Below are 23,581 nucleotides of genomic sequence, written 5' to 3' on the forward strand. Positions count from 1 at the left end.
TGGATTTTGCATAAAGCAGGAATGAAAATATAAAAATAAAAGACCTTCCTGCTCCCTATAAAGTCAGACTATTCTACCTTCAGCCAAAAAAATTACAACACCCTGCACTTTTTCTGACCCTTTAATTTTCTGTAACCGCTTATCCTGTTGGGCGTCGCGGGGGGCTGGAGCCTATCCCAGCTGACATTGGGCGAGAGGCAGGGTACACCCTGGACAGGTCACCAGACTATCACAGGGCTGACACATAGAGACAGACAACCATTCACACTCACATTCACACCTACGGACAATTTAGAGTCACCAGTTAACCTGCATGTCTTTGGACTGTGGGAGGAAGCTGGAGCACCCTGGAGGAAACCCACGCTGACACGGGGAGAACATGCAAACCCCCCACCCCAGGGTTCGAACCAGGACAGTGCGACAATGCTAACCACAGCACCACCGTGCCGCCTGACCCCCTTTAACCACCAAATAGTTTCTGTAAAGTCCCTCAGACATGCACCACAGTTGGTACAGATATATCTACACATATGCTTGCCAATATGTACTTTCTAAAAAACCTGAACATACTATCCAGGTATGTTTACTTTATCTTTGGGAAATGCTCAAGATTCATCCAAAATCCATCCTTTTTATCTCAGTTTTGACAACCAGTTCCATCCACAATGATCCATCTTCCTGATATTAATATGCTGTAACACAAAAAGAATACTTCTGTGATGCTTGCAACAAATGATCCAGCACCCATGATGCTTTGCAAGGCGTTCAGTGAACATTCATCTTCATACTGTAGCCTGCTGTTTGCTGGCAACACATTTGTACTTAATATTAGATGTCTCTCCTCTTGGATTCCTGTCTGTGCAACAGTTACAAACTTCATCTCTATAGCAGCTGATAGCTCAGGCACAGCTTTGAATATATGTGTTTATATATGTTTATATATGTTATATATCCAGATATTCCTGTGGGGCTGGGATTAGTGTGTGGCACTCATAAGTGACTTTATTTTTATATAACATCTCAATTACATTCCCCTCTGGGACCTAAAGTGTGTTGATGGCACACGCAGATACTCAATGCAGAGTTTATGGCGACCTTATCGCACTTAATGGTGTTTGTTTTAATCTCCTGAGGGATCACCATAACATTCTTACAGGCCCTTAATGCTGGGCTGTCTGCTGAGTTTTCAGTGACCTTATCGCACTTTATGGCATTATTTCATGTCCCGTAACAGCCTCTCACTGGTGGAAGGAGGGGAGGTGGGGCGTTTGACTGGTTTAAGTGGTCTAAAAACGGACAGTCTGATACCTCAAACACAACACCGGGATATTATGGCCATTACGTAACGCAATTTACGGAATACCCCGCGGGCCAATTAAACGGATAACGATATGTTGTAACAATTTCAGTAATCTGCTCGCCTTGCATAACAGCGGGGCCTGGATGCGCTGCGAGGACAGATGCGCAGCCTGGCATATTGGTAATGGATTGTAAACACGGGCTGCCTATAGGCCGCGGCTGCCTCACATATTATTCTGATGGAGAAGAGCCACCTTCTCTCCCCGCCACCTGCAGAATGCGCAAGTCTCCAACAGCCCACTGCAGCCCCGTATAGCCTCTTGATTTATTGCACTGCACAAAACAGATAGCAGTGGGCTTTGGCAGGGATCTGTGCACGCTGATGCGGCGGCGACAGCGAGCACAGAAAAGCAGTTTGGAGGAAAAAGCGCTGAAAAATATGCGGTGGCCTAGAAATAAATAACAGACGGTGGCAGCCCCCCGTATTGATTCACATGAAGATGCACAGCAGAAATTCAGTCATTGCGCTCAAACGGTGCTTACCTCCAGCGTGCGTATCTCTTTTTGTGTCAAGTCGTTGGATGTGGCACATTTGGTCCGTAAACCCTCCAAACTAGAAATGCTTATGTCTATCATATTTTGCACCAACTCGCACTGCTGCAAGGCTTTCTGCAAACTCAGATGCTGCTCCTCGCTTTTTGTCATCTCCTCGTTCATAGTTTTGCGAGCAGTGGTCGTTATTTTCCCTTTGCACTTTGAAATAAAAAAAAAAAAAAACAACAACAAAAATAATAATTCAGGAAAGAAACGTGGAGAAGCCCACGGAGCAGAGCAACCTGCAAAACGCCATGAAACGAGATGTTGTAGGTTTACAGACGCGGTTTGAGCCGTGAGAGAGTCGACTCCATTGCAACAGTCCTCGTAGTTCCTGCTGTTTCATCAAGGTGTCTCTGGCTGGAGGCTAAATCAAACACAATGTGAAGATACCGAGCGGGACGACACGGTTCGCCACAGCATCCATTGGGTGCCCCTTCGTTTCAAATGGATGGGTTTGCTTTTTTACAAAAAAAAAAAAAAAAAAAGAAAAGAGAAGAGAAGCGGTTCAGCAGCGCATCATGAGCACACGGATCTGTGGGGAAAGCCTGGTGGTTTTAAAGGTGCTGATGTGTGGACTGGATGCAGGTACTCCCTGTCTCCCTTGGCAGCAGCTGCATCCCGGTTCGCTCCCACCACACCGACATGTTTCCTGTCAATCAAACCCACAGCAACAGCATCGCATCGCCCAGGCACCGCCGTGAGGGGCCGCTCTCGCGAGATTAGCGCCGAGTGCGGTGGGCTCAGTGCTTCAGCCAGTCTCCAGGCCTGTGTGAGGAGCAAGACTTTTTACATGTCTGGAGGAAAGATGGGGGGATGTACCTTTATCATATGTTTTTATACACACACCTCAATGTGCACGCTCACATACACTCACACACACATAGCTTACACTCACCTGCAGCCTACACACACTATTTCTATAGCTAGTAGGCCATGACACAACAGGCCTGTTTAAAACTGGAAATTCTCGTAAAAGTTTGATGAATTTTAACTTTTATTTTCTTCCTTTTTAGGGTAATTGTGTCAGTGTGTACCTGTCTGCTGCTTCTTGTGTGTCTTATTCCCTCTTCTGTACTCCTGATGAAAAGAAATATCAAATGTTAAGACCCTAACATAATCATAACCAGGAAATACAGCAAACACAATGAACAAACAATATAAATTAAAAAAGCACATATGATGGGCACTTTTTATTTATCATGCTTGCATGGGCGGACTATGAGACAATGGGCCCCTGGGCACAGATATACAAAGGGCCCCACCACCTCTCCAACATAGGAGCAGGACACACAGACTCATATTGTGTCTCCTTCTGGTTGCCTTGTGTTGTTTTTTAGTCGTTTGAGTGTCTTATTCAGGTATTTTTGCGTCTCTTTAAGATCATTTCAAGAAGACGAAGAAATACTTTATAAATCCCAAAAGGGAGATTCAATTTTTTTCACTCTGTTGTCACACACACACAGACCCAAAATACGCACACATCCACAAATAGGACCTATACATGCATTAAGTTGAGAGATGTCAGAGCCCATGGACAGGTGCCTCAAGCAGTTGGGGGTTCTGTGCCTTGCTCAAGGAGGCAAACTGGCACCTCTCCAGTGACCAGTCCACACTCCATATTTGGTCCGGATGGGGACTTGGGCAGGCTGAGCTACTGTCGCCCCCTTAAGTCTTTTTTGGTCATTTTGTGCCACTTCATAGACATTCTGTGTTGATTTGTAGTCATTTTTGTCTGTCTTCCTAATTGTTTTGTAGGGTCCGACCGATATGGATTTTTTGGGGCTGATGCCGATTCCGATATTATGGAATAAAAAATCTGATAACCGATATATCGGCCGATTAAATTTTTACATTTTTCAATTTAAAAAAACCCTGAAATACCTGCTTTTGATGGCTTAAATAGTTCAAACACTCGTTACGAATATATAAATTGAAGGAAGAACATTTTACTATTTTCAAATACTTTTATTATCAGAAATTGTGTGGAACGCAGCTTATGAACAATTTGAACACAAAATAAATCAAAAATATGATGTGCAAAAAGGCAGTAAACCTAGGGGAAATAAAATAATCAAGTGAAGTCTATATGAATTAAGACATTCACATGTATGTTCACAGTACCAGAGTTCTTCTTATTATTGCCAATTTAACAGAGGTAGGTTATAGTGCAAAACGCAACACAAGGACATCATTTCTAAGTAAAACACCATATTCCCTGCATTTTATTAGTGATGAAAATATAAGTGTTAACATCGGCGTCAGTTGGCCCAACTTTTGGCCGATTGCCGATTATTCTCTAATGGCTATAATCGGCCGGCCGATAAATCGGTTAATTTGAGTGTCATTTTGAAAGTAAAGGCCAGGGGGGGCCCTGACACTGTGGGCCCCTGTGTAGGCCTGTTCAGTAATCCTTCAAAGCATGCTTTACTGAAAATTTCCATCTGTTTATTAGGCATTGTTAAGGAACCTTGAACGGTGCCATGACAAATCTGAGAGGGTATAAGATGGTTTAAGAGATGTGCAGTAAAGAATATATGTTTCTGTTACACAATATTAAGCGTATGTTTGTTCTACTGACTTTAATCTAAATGTTGCTTTTATTGACTGGATACTGTCGCCATGTTCTTCAAAAATCTTTCAAATGAAAGAATCTGAGGAGGAAAAAACCCTCTCTGGCTGCTCACAACTGGTATCACTAATCTGTGGTAAGGTGACAAGACACTGCTTCATTTCAAGGAGTCGAAACGGTTGGGATCTGCTGCTATAAAGTGTTGGATGGAATAATAATCCAAATTCAGGGGAATTGTGCCATCTAAAAATGTGCAGGTGCACTGGACTTTTTGACATATGTAAATAAATAAGGATATTTGATTGTCGCCATTGTCTTGTATTCTTCATACAACTGAAAATAAATACAATGGGCATCACTGTCTTTTTCAGTTCATTAAATGCAACACCTGCTTCAAGAATGAGGTGTGTGAGGCCCTCAGATTAAGGTTTTTTGACTCTCTTGTGGCTTGAACCTGCATTTTCACATACATTTGAATTAAAAACTACAATGCAAAAAAGGTCATGTTGGGGTAAAGTGGAGTAACCTACAGTTTATGAGGAGAGTAAATGAGCTTTATTTTATTAAATTAAAGTAACATGTTGAGGTGTGTGTGCACAATTTAAGGCCAAGACAAGCCTGCAGACTTTTAACTTTTTTTATCATTGGATCATTTGTCAGTTCCATAACTAACTGAGCATAACAGTGGTGAGATTATATTGTAAAGAACTTCATAAAACAAAACAACTCAGATGGGAGAATTAACAACTAAGTTGTTAATTGTGATAATTTGCTCTCTTAGGGATCTGAACTCTGCATAGCAATGCCACCTCTAATGAGGCAGGGTGAGGACACTGGTGGCAAATTTTTATGACAGTTTCTTTGTGTCACCTGCAGAGCCTTCAGTCAGCATTGGGTCCAACCTAGTTAAATAAAACACTGGCTTGTAGAGAAAGATAGTACAGCATTAACAGCATTATATCTGATGTTTTCAAGATTACATTTGATCCAGAACTGTATTTACAAAGTGCACCACAAATATGTGTTTGCAGTGTAGGCTTACACTTTAAAAAATATATTTTTTCATAATTCGCACACTTTTTTTTACAGTGGGCAAACGTGTCATCGAGACCCCGCCCACATGATCCGAAAAAGCGATCCGATTGGCTCTACGTCGTGACGTTTGACGCCCGTTTTTGTTGTGGAGCGCGCCAAAGACAGTAAACGTAGAGTGGAAGCGTTCAAAACTCTAAAAGTATTAAAAACACAGCTTGGAGCTAAATTCACAGTCAACAGGAGACATGGCCTCAACAAGTAAAGCTCCGCCACAGACCAGGAACTTACCGTGGTGAGTTTAAAGCCGCTGTTTATCGCAGAGAGGTTGAAATCGTTGTTGCTAGCTAGCTAACGTACCTAACGTTACTATAGCCTGAAGATAGCAGCGTCGTTGCAATGTTAGCTTCTCTGGTATTTACAAATAACGTTAGATATTACTCATACTTGTTAAACGAATATTAAATCTTGCGCTAGGTGAGTTTCTCTTCAATTCGGCATACACATTAACCTGTCAATGCGTCGTGTTGCCTCTTGAACCAACTGACTCATGGGAAATTTAGCAGCGTCTACTGTGACGAAATTACAAAGTTGCCAGCTTATTTAACATATAAGTGCACAGTAGACCTACATAATATATATGCCGATTTGAAAAGTGGTACCCAAAAATGTAAAATCTTTATTAAGATAAAGCGTCTTGCATATATATTTAAACTTATACGTAAGATCGTATTAAATTAGACAGATTCTTAATGAAGTTCGCTCTGTAGTTTACACCAGTATGCAAAGAATGATGATGTTCAGGGTTTAAAACATGGTAATATTTTTAGTTATTTATGTTTAATGATCTTGTGCTGCATGCATGTGTTGCTAGCATTTGTCATTGAGCTGTTACAAGTATTTATTATTTAAAACATTATTAATGGGTGATGTGTTTTCTGCTCCAGGGTTGAAAAATACAGACCACAGACACTTGATGATCTGATCTCACACAAGGATATTCTAAGCACCAGTAAGTATATGAATACATAAATACATTACCCTCATTTCCAAAACTAAAGCATCACACTTAATGGTACATAAATATGAATTAAAGATAGATAACTTTGCTTGCTGTCTATCAGTGTTTCCGATCCTTGTCTATGATGTAACTGCATTAAATTTGACCAGTGCTGAAGCCAATATTTCCTCATATTTCAAATTAACATTAGAAAGGACCCAGTCAAATTCAGACGATTAATTTTGTCCGTGTTTTCATCTCTTCAGTCCAGAAGTTCATCAGTGAGGACAAGCTTCCCCATCTCTTGTTCTATGGCCCCCCTGGAACAGGCAAAACCTCCACCATCCTCGCCTGTGCCAGGCAGCTGTACAAGGACAAAGAGTTCAACTCCATGGTGTTGGAGGTACACTACAATTAATCATCATGACAAGCGTTTGGTTCGTTGGGATGTGAAGGCTTCCACTTTTCTTTGCACCGCAGACTTTGTGGTTCTTTGATTTGATATTTGACTCGTTTTGTTTTGCAGCTAAACGCATCAGATGACAGAGGCATTGATGTTGTACGAGGTCCCGTTCTGAGTTTTGCCAGCACCAGGACCATCTTCAAGTAAGACTAAAAATCTATGTTCTTCATGCTCTTTTCTTTTATCTACAACCCATAATAGCAAAGGAGATTATTTAAACTGCTGCCTGCCTTTTTGTCCGTGCCTCTTGTCCTCCAGGAAGGGCTTCAAGTTAGTGATACTGGACGAGGCTGATGCCATGACCCAGGATGCCCAGAATGCATTGCGGCGAGGTAGGCCATCTGTTCGGCCGGGCGTTGCCCACTGTGAGCCACACGGCTCACTGAGCAGCCAGACAATTTGACTACTGGTGAATTACAGCATATCTGCTTGCACACCCTGATATTCATTCTAAAAAGCAACACCTATCAGAAGATTTAACTGTTGATTGAGTTAAACTGGAACACTTTTACCTTTACAGACATGTAGTTTCTTGGTGAAGTAACATACCTATGACATGTAGGAAGATATGAGAAGTGTGGATGTTGTCGGCAAGGATTCAAAATCATTTTAAATGTTTTTAGGTTTTAACAGTGAGTTGTATGAGAGGACTTTAAGAAGACAGGGACATGTCAGAGCTTAACTTGTGTTTATCCCGTTCTCACCCCGCTCTATCTCTCTGTCTTTCCCTCAGTGATTGAGAAGTTTACAGAAAACACTCGATTCTGTCTGATCTGTAACTACCTGTCCAAGATCATCCCGGCCCTGCAGTCTCGCTGCACCAGGTTTCGCTTCGGCCCGCTGTCCCCGGACCAGATGATCCCTCGGCTGGAGCACGTAGTCCAGCAGGAGAGGTGAGAAAGTGTGTGTGCTGTGAATGTTTTCTTCTCTGTCCACTGCTGAAACAATCTGAGGTGGAAGAGATTTAAAGATGCTGTGTGTTGTTGTTTTTTTTTTCATCACTCATAGTGATACGAAACATATTATTTTACAGCATCAAAAGAAGTTGCTTTACGACACAAAAAAACGAGCTCATACTTTTGGACAGGTTTTCTCACACAATTTTGTTACTGTGACAGATAGTGAGGAAAAAGTGACAGGTTGATTTTATAAAAAGAAAAATCATGACTTCTTTATAAAAATAAGAAATATGTTAATGGCGAAACAGGGCTCTGTTTGGGTTAGTTACAGTATATCAGTACCAGTAGCGTAAAATCAAAGAAGCCAATCCATGACATTGTCTGTTTATGGTATTTATACAAAGGTACTGCAGTTCGATAATCATATAATTTTGTTTAAAGATGATGCATGTCACAAATTGAAACTGTTCATTGAAAGAGTGATTTTTTTTTTTGTACCAGTATTGACATAAATCCAGGTGGGATGAAGGCCATTGTTACGCTATCATCAGGCGACATGAGAAGATCACTCAACATACTGCAGGTACGACCAAAAGCTCACCATCATTGTGCCTCACAGCGTCGCTGTCCTCACTGTCACTTCACAGTGTTTTCATTCATGTGCTAATTGTGCTCCACCTGCGTGATTTCAGAGCACCAGTATGGCGTATGGGAAGGTCACAGAGGAAAATGTGTACACCTGCACGGGTCACCCCCTCCGCTCAGATATAGCCAACATCCTCGACTGGTCCCTCAACAAAGACTTCACTGCAGCGTACAAGCGTATCCTCCACATTGTCTTGTAATTGCAGTAAATATTACCCATGCTATACTTGTTTTGCATGATTTAATTTGAAGTTTGGGGATTTGATTGGCTAAACTCATCAAAATGTGAAACAAGACGCCCACTAACACCAGCTCAGTTTGTGTTGTTGCAGCTCCTTAACATTTCCTTGACAGAAATCCTGGAGCTCAAGACTTTGAAAGGTTTGGCCCTGCACGATATCCTCACTGAGGTTCATCTGCTCATACACAGAGGTAAGGACACTGCAGTTTCTTCAATGGAAAAAAACAACATTTTGTTTACAACAGGGTACTGTGTTACTGTGTTAACATTCTCTGAACCCATCGGCTGTATTTGGCGTCTGACTTCCTGCAGACGGCGATACAGCCTCTGGGGGCAGACCCCAGATTTTTTGGCATTCTGGTTTGATTTGGGCGGAGGAGGCAAATTTCCGTTTCCGATTTCCGTTTATGTATAAGTAAATATGCTGAACCATTGCGATGGATTCAGAGTTTGCAGTGACGCCAATTATGTTCCGCCTCGTTAGTTCACCGCACGGACCGTTTAACCTGGCAACAACTGCAGCCGGCTCAAACGTGATTGGTCAATATCACGCGTACTACAAACAGCCTACAACCGGAAACCAGGGCTCTTCCGCTCTTCTTCTGGAGGCAAGATCTCCGGGGTTTGCCTACAGACTCTACATTCACTGAATGTAGAGTCTGTATATAGAAAATACTGTGTTAAAGGTATACAATGCAGGAATCATTGGTTGCTACTCGAACAGTATTGCCAGCGAAAGTGAAAGCCAGGGATTCACTCTCTGTCTTTGTGTTTGTTTGTTTTCGGCGTTGTGTCTGCAATTTTCATAGCTTCCTTTTGGAAACATGCTGCTTACGGTTTGGCACCTGGTCGCTACCTTTTTACAAAGTCCCAACGTCACCAGTGTGCTGTGCTTAGGAACATCCAGAATAATGCAAAATAAGAATACAATAAGAAAATACAGGTAGAGGACAGAGTCTCTGCAGATAAATACACTTCTACACACTTACAAGTGATGATTGAGAGGGATTGCTTTTGTATAGTCTACATATTGTTTTTAGGAAAATCCTGCATAGTATACCTTTAAAAAAAATAAATAAATAAGTTTTACATTAAGAGCAATTACTGTAGGTTAAATCCCGCTGCTGTCTAAGGAGTGTTCAGGTATTAAATATTTCTCCATTTAGATGCCTTTTAGCTTTTGTCTTTAAGAGTTGCAGGTAATTTTTATACAAGAGCCATAGCTTAATAACCACAGTAAGCTGTGTGGGTGGTTTATGTGTTGACTGTTACATGACTTGACTGAGGCTTGTTTGAGATGAACTGCACCTCACTAGGAAAGTGGGCACGATCAGACAGCAGGGGGCAGCAAAACAAAGCTGCAGAGTGTACAGAGAGTCACAGAAATATTTACATCCTGTTAGAGCCATCTTTAGGCTGCCTGAGGTTTGCAAACCAAGTATTATTATCAACCATAAAACAGAGTGAATCTTCATTGCAGAAACATGAGACTAATGGCTGATTTTGGATTAAATATTAGAATTAAACAAACTTTTCTACAACACATGATGTTTGTGTCAAAACTAAGAGCCAGTCAGCTGTTTGATGAGGCGTTTCCCATCATGTCCTACGTGTTTGCAGTCAGATGCTGCAGCAAGTTGGGATCAAATTGGACACACATCACGCCGGCATGCACTGTGAGGTTACTGCCGGTGATTAGTTCTGCACAGGCCTGGCTCATCATGAACAAGCCTATTATTTAGCTGAAGAGCCACCAGATCTGTGTCACAGATAATGACCCTGCTGAATAATGGAAGTTGCTTTGTTTATTTGAGGGTTTGTTTGTGTCGATCTTTTTCTGCAACTTCAAAGTCTTTCAGTAGTTTGGTGCCAGACAAATATCTGAATTAATTTTCTCTTTGTCTCCCCTCCAGTGGACTTTCCTCCTGCCATCCGCATCGGTCTGCTCATCAAGTTGGCTGACATTGAGTAAGTGCCATAACTCATGCTTATTTACATAAACTAACATTAAATAAAAGTTATTGAAACATCCAGATGTTGACAGTTATCGTGTGTCGTCTCCTCAGACACAGGCTCGCTTCAGGAACCAGTGAGAAGATCCAGCTCAGCTCCATGGTCGCAGCATTCCAGGCGGTCAGAGACCTCGTGGTCAGCGAGGCCTCGTAGATACAGTTACCACTTTACCCCACAATGAAACTCTGCCTCTTGACCACAAACCACTGGTGGAGAGAAACGTTTTCACCAATTCCTTGGTGACCGCCATCACTGATGATGAAAAATCGATGGAATCACTTGCTTATTTAGAGAGAGAACAGATGCCCATAAGTGCCCACTGCTCTGCAGAGTTTATGTGCAGTGAAGAAACGAATGCTAGCAGCCATCTTAGTCACACATCTGCGTACAAGCTGAGCAAAATGGAAAGCAGTTGTTTGTAACAAAAAAACATGCATCCTGTGGGCACTTAATACGGACTCAGAAAGCTCTAAATTTAAGCACCAGTGCAAGATCAACCCACTGTCACAAATTCATGCATTGGAAATGAGGTAAAAAAAATGTCAGTGAACTGTAAGAACACACCTTGGACATGTACATTCAATCTGTTTATTAAAACTATTTCCTATAAGTCCAGTTTCTGTTATTTTATATGAACAATTACTGTGCAGATACAGTACAATAGTAGTGCATTTGATAAACACAGAAATTAGAAATACATTTACATGATATTTACACAATAAATTAATAGTATAAAATTGTGGTATTTAAGTAAACTAAGCACGTGAACATGGAGTTTATGCATCATCTTACAGTAGTAGTGCAATAAATGAAACCCTTAATATAGGAATGTCGCATCTAAAGTAGATTACAATAACAGACGCTTCTTGTGCTAAATCGAGTTTTGAAAACATCCCTTAATCAGCAACAAAGGCATTATTTTTATCATGAGAGTGCGTGACAATCACTTGCTGTAAATGTCAGTTGTTAAGGTTCCTATTTAACCCTCCCACTCTTCATCTGAGGAGCAGCAGGTCTTGAGGCGGTCGGGGATGTTACGGTAGGTGAGGTACTTGAGGATCCTCTTGGGGAGGGGCAGTGGCTCCATCTGGTGTGTGGACACCGAGTGGCGCAGGATGGATCGGCACAGGTGGCACAGGCTGGGCACAGTCCTGGGCGCGTTCCAGAACCTCACGTGGCCGTCTCTGGTTCTGTAACGAGAGGGGATGATTAGTGTTAAAGTTATATGTTGTCCACATACAACTTTAACATGCAAAACTAGAAAAAGATATCTTGCTTACACTGAAAATTGCAGGTGTATTTAAGTTATATATTGTTATTTTTTTGTTTAAGTTGAAACATTGAAAGTAGTTGGAGGGTTATTTAAAGAGAAAGAAATGACAGCTGTTGACATTTCAGAATAGAAACACAAAAATGAAACAAGCAAATCAATACAAGACACTGTAGGTTTCTGTATTTGCATTTCTGTTGGTTTTTTCTTTCTTACATTTATGAAGCTAGAATCAGCAAATGTGTGGCACTTTTCCTTATGAATTAATAGTTGAATAATGCGTCTGATCAGTTATTAAAAACTCAATTCTTGAGTAATTGACAGATAATTTTAGCTCGGTTTGTGTTTCGGCTAAAAAAGCATGGAAGTAGTTTATGGATGTTGTTTTTCATCATGAAACAGGTTGTTTTCACACTTTGTCCTTTTCAGGCCTCTAAACGGACTCATAGTAGTGACTCAGCATTTATTTGTGCACATGTGAACACTAGGAGAACCGTATTTTGGACCACCTTGGAGCTGGTCTGAGTTCGGTTCGCTTCAAAGTCCGCACTGCAGTTCACCTAATGTACATTGTGAACACAAAGCGCTCCAGGTTCGCTTTCCTCTCTGTCATTACCAGGTTTCGGTACCCATCCTTATTCAAAACACGAGTGAAGCTTGTAGAAATGAAATAAAGTTTACAGCGGCTGCCCGTGCCAGGAAGTGCAGAACACTGCAAGTGTGTGTTCCACCAGTCAGTGTTCTTCAGGAAACAGCCCGCCCCTCAAGAATTCCTGGTAATCTGAAAAGTCCTACCCCTCTACTCGGTACTTTTTTCAGGGAAAGTTTCGGGTTGGGGGAAATTTTTTTTCCCTGGGTAATTTCGGTGGAAACGCGACAAGGTTTTTCAAAATCCCAGGTAAATGATAAAAGTTCCTGTGGTGGAAAAGGGGCCATTGTGTTTAGCCCTCTAGATCACATGCTATTGCACTGGGACGCCTGAAAAAACAGATGAAACCACGTCGCCCTGTAAAGCTTGCAAGGACACAGGACGAAGAGTAGTTTGGTCCACAGAGGATACTGCACGTCACCAGATGTGGAATGTAAACAAAAACAGTCTACAACACAGAAACACTACGGTTTGCCTCTAATTTTAAGTTCATCTGAAGTGAGGGGCTTCATAACTGCATCTATATCTATATATATATATATATATATATATATTACAATATATATTATATATAGGTCATAGTGTGAACAGAAAGAGGACTGAGGCCCCATCAGAGCTGAAGTTGACCAGAAAGAGAACTGTGTCCTCTTTCAAATGAACTGACAATGTGAACACAAAAAAGAACCGAGTCCCTTTTCCGTTAGTCCACTTTTTGGTGCACTTTCAGTGGACTGAGTTTGGTTTGTTTGAAAAGGACTATGTGGAAACACCCTGAGTCACCTCTGTGACTCTGCTGAATTCAGCCACCACCCTCCACAGGCTACAACAGCTCTAAATCCACCTTTAAAGTCTACAAGCAGAGAAAGTTTCATAATCGATGCTTTCAGATCTTTACCCTGTGGCGACCACTCCCCCTTGTGGATGGTAGTTGCAGCAGAGTCCATTAGAGTCTCGGTCCGGTCTCGTCTGCATCACCATCCCTTTCTGTCCCGGCTCCCAGATCCGAAGAGCTCTGCAAACACAACAACTGACTCTAATCATTCTGTACATGAGGGGTGCTCAAACTTTTTCCTTTAGAGAACCAAAACTAAAATATAATGGTTGTATTGTATTGTTTAGATGCAAAATGGTACTAGGATCCCAAGTTCCTTTTATTCTAATGTCTTTTTGTCCGTGTGCTGCTGTCTCTTCCTCACTCGCATAAAACTGACTTCCTGTGCAAACTGTCAGTATGAGATTTGAGATGGAGCTGATAAACCACTCACCTGTCGTCAGTCACCATCGCCAAGTGTAAACCGTTGGGAGAAAACTGTATTGCTGAGATTTGATTTTGTCCGTAATCTTCAAAGTAGTCACTGTGGATTAAACAAACATATTGTAAAGGAGTTTTTAAGAATATTGCTACATACAAGGTGGCTACAATCCTTTGTATTCATGCCCTCGATGTTAAACTTCACATATTAAAACAATAAGTAAGATGGGGTGTTTTTGAGGTACAAAAACAGGTTGAGCAAGACACAGGACACACCTCCAGGCAGTGCAACAGATGTAAACGCTGATAGTGAGAGTATAGGATGGGTTTGGTTTCCCGCAGCATTTTTTTTAACCCTCTTGGAGCTAATTTGACTTTCCAAGTGAGAACTGGCTTCAAAAATAAAACTCAAAAAGCACAAAATGTATTTGCCAACAGTGTGAGGGGTCAGGATATCAGTTTTAGGAGCACACATGCCTTTCATTTACAACATATTCAGGACATTTTAAGACTGAAATCCGAGTGTAAACCTACACCAGAGTGGCCAGTTTCTCTGCAGTGTATGGGTCCCAGAGGTCGATCCACCAGCTGGAGCCGCTGAAGGCCGCGGTAGCGAGCACCGCCCCATCAGGAGAGAAGTCACAGGAGGACAGGAGGTACAAGGTCTTGTGGGTCCCTCCTGTCAGGTTCCTGATGAACGTATACGAGCGCAGACTCCACAGACACACCATCTGACAGAGGTAAAACAAGGGTTAATGAGTCTTTATACATTGCAGTGAGGGCTGTTTTTAATTAGGAATATTAATGTAGGTCAAGTTAGGACTCAAAGTCGTTCTGCCCCTCAGCAACGACTGCAGAAGTTCCAGAAATACTACAGCTCAGATTCTCAGGTACACTGACTCAGTGCCTGTCAACAGGACATGCTCCAACATGCCGCCAAGCAGTTTAAGGTGTGATTGTGATCATAAAAACTGGTATTACACAATGTTAAGCTGCCTGGTGTTCTTTGCAAATGAAAAGGTGACATATTAGCCGTTTGACAGGAATGTAAAGCATTCCCCGGTGCTCCAAATGTCTCCACATGAAGCGAGCAAAGAATCAAATTGCAAAACACAGGAGCAGAAGAAGATAACCAGGTCACTGCATGTTTGAGAATGACAGACATGGCCAAAAACACCTGGGAGCAAACTCTGCACTGGAAACAAATGTCTTAAACGCTACATGTGATGTAGTTAAACAGGCTCGTGACCAGACATTTGTAAAACCTGAAACTCTCTTTAAATATTTGGACAGGTAAAAGATCAGCCAGGAAAAGCCTTGAGTTACAAAGGAATACACTCTGCCTTTCCCTTTTGCTGTGACACTGCTGTGGCTCCCATTTCTCTTGATTAGAGTCCACCTGTGGAAGCTTAAACTGATTGGATTTAGAAAGGCACACACCTGTCTCCTTGTCTGTCACAAACCAACAAATAAATGCAATGTTCTGAAACTATTCACGATCAAGAAGCATGTAAAAGCTGAAATTCTCTGGATATTTACAACGCACAAAAATCAGCATGGGAAATGCTGAGGAGGAAGAGTTAAACAGAAAGAAACTCTGTAGTTAATCAGTCCAGTGTCCTTTAAACATGAACTTGACGCAGGATTATGTTACAAAACTGTCACTTCTTGGCAGACGAAATCACAAAGTTGTGCAACAGATAAGGGTCCCATTCTGCTGAGCTGAGATGCTGAATATTTGCCCCTTTTGCAACGATTACGGTGGGAAATGGAGGAGGAAAAGGTTGGATAAAGGGGAGCTTTGTTCTGTCAGAATGATTTTGGACGGTTTGGAGACTTTGGGCATGAAGAAGCATCAAAAAAGTACATATAAACAACACATGCACAAATAAATTTATATACAATAAAATTCCTTGGGATTATTCAGTCTTGCCAATGTGTGTGCTTCCGTGTTTCAACGTCTGGCTTTGCCTTAAAGATATAACTCACTCTGTCAAATCTGCCGACAGATGCGATCATGCTGCAGTCTGATGATACGCAGCAGCAGCTGATCCAGTCTTTATGGCCAGAGAGCACTTGCACCTTTTTACCTGCAACACACAGAATAGAAGCTCTGATTAAACGAGGCAGAATATAAAAGCATCACTGGATATTAAAAAAAAACTTTTGCACAATCAGCTCCTGAAGAGGTGGAGGACGTGACTCCTCGTACGTGTGTTAACATGAACATCTGTTTGCTTTAACCTCTTACATTCAAACAGGTTTAGTTCAGTTGGGCTGTGCAGTGACAAAACACAGAGGCGAAGTGATAAATACACAGAAGCAAAAACAGCTTGAAAGCTTAGTGCCCTGTATTTAAATATAAAGTATAATGCACATCATGAGCCTTTAAACTGATTTACAACATTCCAGGCAGCCTCTGATTCCGGTCAATATCAATACTGCATGACATTGAGTTTGCAGAGCCTTGAAACTGGAGACTGTGAGATAATAATACCTCACAGTGAGCATTTAATGGCTTTATGTTTGACCAGGGACGGTTCAATGCAGGTGCGTTCAAGCATGCCGCGGCATTTAACAATTCAGTCAGCTGCAGGAAAGCCTTGCATTTACGAGCAGCGTTGTCTCTGAACCAAAAACTGGCGCGTACCTGCACACTGTGAAAGCATAATGTGACATTAGTAGCTTCATGCAAACTAAAGATTTGAGCTGGAAAGATAAAAGTGAATATTGTCTGGTTTCTCTACGACAATACACAGAATATCTTTGAGTTGCAGACAAAAAAAGACGTTTGAGGACGTCATCTTGGACTTTGGAAACACTGATAGACAATTTTCACAACATTTTTACATTTTATAGAGCAAACAACTAATCGATTAATCGAGAAAAGTTGCATGTGTACTTGATTTGTGAAATTAGAGCGCTAAATATGAAGTTCAAAAATCAGATTTTCTCTCATTTGTTTAAACACACCAAAAGACCAGGTTTAAAAACAGCCTGATGATGATGTTTAAAATGTCCTGGGATGTATTACCAGTCTCAATGAGCTAATTCTCCTACTTTATTTGATTAAATGAAACCACTGGCCGCCTGAGAGGTTGGAAATCAGTATAAAGGCATATGGTATTGGGACCATTAGGGAAATGGTGTCCACGGCAATGAACACACGTGATAGTTTATGGGCAAAACATGCAAATATACGGACAATAATGTAATGGCTCTATAGTAACATCCACCCTAAATGTAAATAACTACTGCTTATTCAGACTATTTACTCCTGAAACCCTGTGTTTGCTTTGCTTCTCGATAAGTAAGCACACACAGAGTCATATCAGCAGAGACTGTTTGTGAATGCCACTCAAAATTATGTTAGCACAAGATGAGGTGGAAACTTTAATCTTCTGAGAACTTGGAAAAGACTTGACTGTATCGAGGGTTCAGTGTTTCAAGTGGTGTGTCTGGATTTTACACTTGACTGTTCATACCTTTCTGAGCCAGGTCCCAAATCCTCAATGTCTTGTCCCGAGAGGATGATATGAGTGTGAGCGTCCCGTTCTGGGGGAAGACCAGGTCCCTCACAACGCCTTCGTGTCCATGCAGATCAAATACAGCATCACCTGAATGCACATAAGAAGCATTTTAAAATCTGCCATGACAGACTCGTCACATCTGAATACAGCTCTGATAAATAAAGGTCTCACCTGTTAACACGTTCCAGATTTTGATCACCCCGTTCTCCAGGCCCGTGGCCAGAAGCAGGCTGTTTTTCCATTTTGATGATATCTTAGCCTGGTGTGCCGCCGCAGCTGATTTTGGGGGTCTGGGTCCGAAAGCGAGGCCCCACACTGGATGACCACAGCTGAAGCTCTTGTCTCCTCGGTCGATGTCTCCATTCTGACCATCTCTGTGGGTGAGAAGAGCATCAAGTGTGCAGATACTATAAAAAACTCATGTAGGTGGTGTGGAGCTGGAGCTGGTGATTAAATGATGCTGCCTTTAAGTGCTGTTGGAAATGCCATAATCAGGAGTACAAGAGAGGTAAACAACCAAACAGTGAGGTAAATACAACAGGAAAGACTGATTTTTCTGGCTCTTATGTTTTAACTTTAATAGAAAAAGAGAATAAACACTTACAGTTTTGAAAACTGTCCAGTATCAAAAACCAGCATTGAATGTTGATCGGATTCAGGTTTTTTTCTTTGATATCATTTTCTGATTGTACTTTAGACGACTATTTTAATTAGGACCTATATACAGGTATCATATTGGCACAGATATTGAACATTTTCAAACACACCCTCAGCCCAAGTGAACACAGGGAGCTTAGAGGAGAGAGAAATCCTTTCTTGTGAGGAACATATGGTACGGAGACTGTTTAATTGAACGTTTAATACTTAATGAATACATAAATAAATAATTCATATTTTATATTCAGATATTTACTCATCTTTTTATTATCTCTTGATTCTTGTTATTATTATTATTATTATTATTATCATCATTATGGGTTTATTGCTTTTATTATTTTTATTGTATTTACTTTAATTGATGTTTTTTTTTTAGCTTTTTTTATTTCTTATCTGTCCTCTCTAAAATCTTTTTATATCCCTTAATCTAATTTTATCTTAATTCTTTGGCTTTCTACTGTGTGCAACTATGATTCATAAACATGCAGTATTTGTACTATACTATACTATACTATACTATACTATACCATAGCACTATAGATTTTATTTTATCGCCCCCATCTCCACGGACGACTACCACAAACTTCTCCAGAAGACTGCAGTGCTGGAAACCAAAATTCACCGCTTAGAAGTGAACGTGGAAGTGAATGGACTATGTGGAAACGTCAGCACTTTGCTATCAACTCAAAACAGTGGACGAGAGCTTGCTAACACACTGCAAATAAGCACCAATAAGACTATCAAAAAACAGGAGGGCTGTGTACTGGGTAATAAATCTACAAGTGGTTCTCCACCCTAAAACACTCTTGGTGCAAAGCCTGAGAGTAAATCACTTCCCTGTGAAATGGGAGGACGAGTAACAGGCAGAGCCCAGCGCCCTGAGGTTTGTGATGCAACCAGCTGGCCTGCATCTCCATCCAGGCAGAACGCCTCATCAACCCTGTATTCAGCAAGACACGTCCACTGACAGCTGCAAAAGGGAGAACTCGCAACAAGTCTCTCCAACAACAACCAAGTGTGCAGCTGGAGAACAGATTTGCTCCACCGACGCAGGACCCTGGATCTCCGTCTGATGACTTAACCATTTATCTTCACCCAACAAGCTACTCAGAAAGTAAAAGGCTACAAAAAAAGCCAACGACTTGGCCTCGAATTCTGATGGTGCCTTCGCTGTAAAAGATGTAAAAAGCATGTGCAGTAAAAACACCAAATTACTCTGTTTTCCCAAGGATATGGTGTCTGACTTGGCAGATAGAGTCCTGCATATCCTGGCTGCACACCCCACCGTAAAACACATGATACTGCACATAGTGTCAATTGATGTTGCAAAACAACAGTCTGAAATCCTGAAACGTGGCTTATTGATTTACTAACACAGCTGTCTGAGTGCCAAAGTGTTTATCAGTGGAGTAAAGAGATTCAGCAGATTGCTGGCACTGAACACCTGGCTCTCAACTGCATTTGCTGCTCATTCATTGCATTTTATTGACAACTTCAACTTTTTCTGGGACTGGAGACATCTTTTAAGACAACAAGGACTAGAACTGTTCACCTCTAACCTACTTTCAGCGTCACCCGTCTGTTCCCTCTGCCAAGGACAAGATACAAGAGGAATCTAAAAAGAGAGAAAGACAGAACATGACGTGGCAGAAACCTTGAGGAGGAACTATCTCACCCCCCCAACTGAGGAGAGCTCTGATCATGTGATACATCAGTGCAAAGAGTTTCCACCCTCCTCACCAACACCAATGCTTGTGAGGATCTACCTCCTTCACCCCCTCAAACTCATCCAGGTCACTCTGGAGTCCACTGACCGGATGAAGGAGCTGGTCACTGCTGGTACCAAACTTTTCTCTCCCTGAAATCCCCCTTGGTGTCCAACTCCACCAGTTCTGACTCTCATCTCAGCTAAGATGGCAACCACCTCCCCTCCCCCCACAACAGCCCCATCCTCAGCCTGACAGACCTGCCTGTGTACAAAATGCAGCAAGCTCTAATTAATATGTACAGGCTGCAAGGCCAGTGGTACTCATCACTCTTTCCAGGACAAGCCGGGGCCGTATGTGCCGATAGATTCCTCAGTTATGACAGGTAACAGAATAACATTGGTTTATCTGATAGGAAACAGGAAGCACTCAACTGATTCTACATATCAAATTCAGTATCCATTCCTCATCAGCCGCAGTCTGTCCCCTAAAAATAGGCAGATAATACTCTTAACACACTGAAACTAGATTTATTAAACATCAGGTCTTTGGCAGGAAAAACATTTTTAATCAACTGATTTTATTATCAAGCACAATCTTTATTTTATACTCTTCACTGAAACCTGGTTAGACCAAAATAACAGTGCAGCTGTTGTTATTGAGTCAGCCCCTCCCAACTTCAGTTATATGGGTGAGGCTACAGTGGATAAGAATGAAGGTGGAGTTGCCGTTGTGTTTGAAGACTCCCTCCAGTGCAAGCAGATATCTCATGGAAACTTTGCTTCTCTTAAAAAATGTGTCTCTTCAGCTGAATTCCTCTTCTTGACCTTTGTTTTTAACATATACAGGCCACCCAAATGCCGTGAAACCTTTTGATAACTGCACAGAATTGCTGTCCATAATCTGTTTTGACTTTGACTGTGTAGTTATTTTTGGTGACGATGCCAAGGACAGAGGGACTAAAGAACTGTGTTGTGTTCTTGATAACTGTGGGCTGACTCAGCATGTGACGGAGCCCACACACAAATAAGGGGCACACTCTGGGCTTCATTATCTCCAAGGGTCTGAACATTTCTGAGGTTGTGGTGACTGATGTTGCTCTTTCAGATCATTCCTGTGTTTTCTTTGAGAGTGCTATCTCTGTGCAAACAAAGGTTCAAACTGAGTTAACCAAAAAACAGTGTGTCGCTCTCTTAAGTCTCAGTCGATGATAATTTCAGTTCTAAAATCACAAATGTTATTGATGCTACTGCACCTGCTAAGGTTAAGGTCGTCTCTGGCAAGAGAAGATCTACATGGAGAAATGCCAAGCTGGTCAAAACAGAAATAAGAGAATGTCATAAAGCTGAATGCAGGTGCTGGAAAACAAATCTCCAGGCTCATTATGACCTCTACTTTGTGTCTGTAGGTAATTACATGTCTGAGCATACAAAAATGACAAGTGGAGTTCCCCAAGGCTCAATTGTGGGACCTCTTCTGTTTAACATCTATATCCTTCCATTGACTCAGATTATGGAAAACAAAAAAATATGTTGCCATTGTTATGCAGATGACACTTAAATTTACATAACCATGTCACCAGGGGACTGTGGTCCAATACAAGCAATGACTGCATGAAAAAACTGTGGTAATAGTCTTTGAAGCCAAGGAGGAATGATCACTTTAAGAACATATCAAGGATAAACAGACTTGTCACAGCAGGATCTGGAAAAACGTGTCTGTGCATTTATCCTCATGAGACCCAACTACTGTGACAGTGTCTTCTCAGGTCTCACTAAAAAAAAATCAAAAATCAGTCAGGCAGCTGCAGCTGATTCAGAACACTGCTGCTCGAGTCCTCGCCACGCCCAAGAACGTGGATCACATCACTCCAGTTTTGGGGTCTTTACACTTTTTACACTGGCTTCCTTTCTGTAAGAGAATCGGCTTCAAGATACTACTGTTGGTTTGTAAAGCACTGAATGGTTTAGGGCCCAAATTCCTGATCTTTTGTTACACTATGAACCATCCAGACCTCTCATATCCTCTGGGACAGGTCGGTTTTGTGTCCCCAGAGTTAAGACTAAACATGGAGAAGCAGGGTTTAGTTTTTATGCACCACATCTCTGATACAAACTCCCAGAAAACTGCAGTTCTGCATTAACTCTCACTTTTTTAAAAATCAAGGTTGAAGACTTATCCGTTTGCTGCTGTCTTTAATTTAACCTTTTTTTTTCTACTCGATCTTATTTATTTATTTACGTTCTTTTAATCATCTTTTTTGTTCTGGAACTTTTTTGCTTCTATTGCTTCTGACAATGTTTTACATTTATTTAACAGGGACGGTGCACGGCTACTTAGCTGCACCAGTTAGCTATAAGCTAATTTTCATCTGTAGTCCCTGGGCAGGAAACAGAATAATTTCACTGCTAAAAACCCAATTACAAAATAGAACATATTCATTGCACAATGGCTCCAGCGATAACAATGGCAAGACAACACAATATCATGTCATCCAACAATACAACTACAGTGCTAAGACACCACAACATTTGACCCCTGAGGCAATATGTGATTTGTGATGGCCTTTATAAATTGAATTTAATTTAACAACAACAGTATAACTATCTTATGACTTGGTTGACTTTAGCCATGATTTAATCTTAAATTTAAACCGTCTTATGTCACTTGGTACTGGGATCCAATTTTTAGATTCTTGAGTTGCTGTAATTAAATTATATCTTATCTCCTCTTCTCATCTTTTTCACGCCCTTTTGACACAAGCCAGAATGTACAAGGGACACCTGAACGCATCACTGTTGGATTACAGTCCAGGTAAACCTACTCAGAGTCCAGAGGCCAGGCGACCACCCACACGATCCCGTGTCCCATCGACCAGGCGAACCAGGCTCCGTCCGGGGAAAAGTCCACGCTCCAGGTCTCGCATCCCGCCCGGCCCTCCAAGGACGGAGGTCTCCTAGTCTTCAGCTCCAGGATCAGAGCCGGGTCGGCCGCTGGAAGAGGACGGAAAGACACCGTAAATTAAACGGCTGACAGATTCACCCTTCACCGCTGACAGCAGCTCGCGTCCCCTCATTATCCAGCGTCCCTGCTCGGTTGTCGGGTTGCCTCTGGAGGTTTCTCCGCTGCCTCGTCACGGAGCGTCTCGTGGCAACACACCCGAGCTTAGATATTATTCATAAAACAGTGACTTACGTGTTTGTTGAAGCTCCGCGTTGGTTCCCGTGGAGCACATCGTCTCTGTCTTCACATTCTCCGCCTTAAAGTCCTGAGTGTGTCCGCCCTGTTGGACTCCAGCCGTCCATCTACATGAAGGCAGAGTGCAGTGAAGTGTGTGTGTGTGTGTCCACAGAGAGCTGCGACCTGTCTGTTCCTGTGACACACTGTTTGCTATGTGAGAAATGCGCGAGAGCCAAACAAAACGTTCAGCTGATTTCCGGTTGTCTGAGTCACTTTGTATCATTGGCTGCAACGTTGTCACGTTTGTTTTTCTGAATTACGTAACCTCTAATCAAGCCACGCCCCCTATTTATATTATAATAGGGATTAAAAAAAAATCTCTTTGATTTCCACCATGAGAACATCCTGTGACGTCATCTGTAATAAATTTGCTCTTGAATATCTAATAAATTTTATTCTAAATATTTTTGTTTTTCAAACAGAAATCACCTCCTAAAGTTTTACTTTTTCTTCTCAAATCACTATTTTTATTTTTCTCAGCTTATTAAAAGACAAAAAAAGTGTCCAAGTGTTAGCCTA

At 41.7% G+C, this 23,581-nt stretch overlaps 3 protein-coding genes across 3 annotated transcripts in view; 1 reads left to right on the forward strand and 2 right to left on the reverse strand.

Annotated features, from left to right (window-relative positions):
• The window catches only part of ksr2 (kinase suppressor of ras 2), a 170,468-nt gene extending 167,920 nt beyond the window's left edge, over positions 1-2,548 (reverse strand). The window contains exon 1 of the mRNA XM_050050637.1: positions 1,843-2,548. Coding sequence (XP_049906594.1) covers positions 1,843-2,016 — 174 coding nt within the window. The 5' untranslated portion in view covers positions 2,017-2,548. The remainder of the gene's footprint in view (positions 1-1,842) is intronic.
• A 3,087-nt stretch (positions 2,549-5,635) lies between these two features.
• rfc5 (replication factor C (activator 1) 5) lies at positions 5,636-11,192 on the forward strand. The gene is made up of 11 exons (XM_050050653.1): positions 5,636-5,792; positions 6,445-6,509; positions 6,764-6,900; positions 7,024-7,103; positions 7,219-7,292; positions 7,694-7,853; positions 8,361-8,442; positions 8,552-8,681; positions 8,859-8,936; positions 10,659-10,713; positions 10,812-11,192. The coding sequence occupies exons 1-11, from the start codon at positions 5,746-5,748 to the stop codon at positions 10,909-10,911; spliced, it is 1,008 nt and encodes a 335-aa protein (XP_049906610.1). The 5' UTR covers positions 5,636-5,745; the 3' UTR covers positions 10,912-11,192.
• Positions 11,193-11,332: 140 nt separating this feature from the next.
• On the reverse strand, positions 11,333-23,300 carry wsb2 (WD repeat and SOCS box containing 2). The gene is made up of 9 exons (XM_050050647.1): positions 23,018-23,300; positions 22,647-22,815; positions 17,631-17,833; positions 17,415-17,546; positions 15,919-16,019; positions 14,464-14,660; positions 13,943-14,032; positions 13,573-13,689; positions 11,333-11,948 (listed from the first exon to the last, which is right to left on the reverse strand). The coding sequence occupies exons 1-9, from the start codon at positions 23,283-23,285 to the stop codon at positions 11,738-11,740; spliced, it is 1,488 nt and encodes a 495-aa protein (XP_049906604.1). The 5' UTR covers positions 23,286-23,300; the 3' UTR covers positions 11,333-11,737.
• Between the last annotated feature and the right edge of the window lie 281 nt (positions 23,301-23,581).

Source organism: Epinephelus moara, chromosome 8 (genome assembly GCF_006386435.1).
Source record: "Epinephelus moara isolate mb chromosome 8, YSFRI_EMoa_1.0, whole genome shotgun sequence".
NCBI classification, from domain to species: Eukaryota; Metazoa; Chordata; class Actinopteri; order Perciformes; family Serranidae; genus Epinephelus; species Epinephelus moara.

Coding starts and splice junctions, on each gene's coding strand:
- rfc5 (XM_050050653.1), top strand. CDS start 5,746: ATGGCCTCAACAAGTAAAGCTCCGCCACAGACCAGGAACTTACCGTG. Junction 6,901..7,023: donor TCAACTCCATGGTGTTGGAG/GTACACTACAAT, acceptor TTTGTTTTGCAG/CTAAACGCATCAGATGACAG. Junction 7,293..7,693: donor CCAGAATGCATTGCGGCGAG/GTAGGCCATCTG, acceptor TCTTTCCCTCAG/TGATTGAGAAGTTTACAGAA.
- wsb2 (XM_050050647.1), bottom strand. CDS start 23,285: ATGATACAAAGTGACTCAGACAACCGGAAATCAGCTGAACGTTTTGTT. Junction 14,661..15,918: donor CTGTCGGCAGATTTGACAGA/GTGAGTTATATC, acceptor TACCTCTGTCAG/ATGGTGTGTCTGTGGAGTCT. Junction 14,033..14,463: donor GAGAAACTGGCCACTCTGGT/GTAGGTTTACAC, acceptor TTTAATCCACAG/TGACTACTTTGAAGATTACG.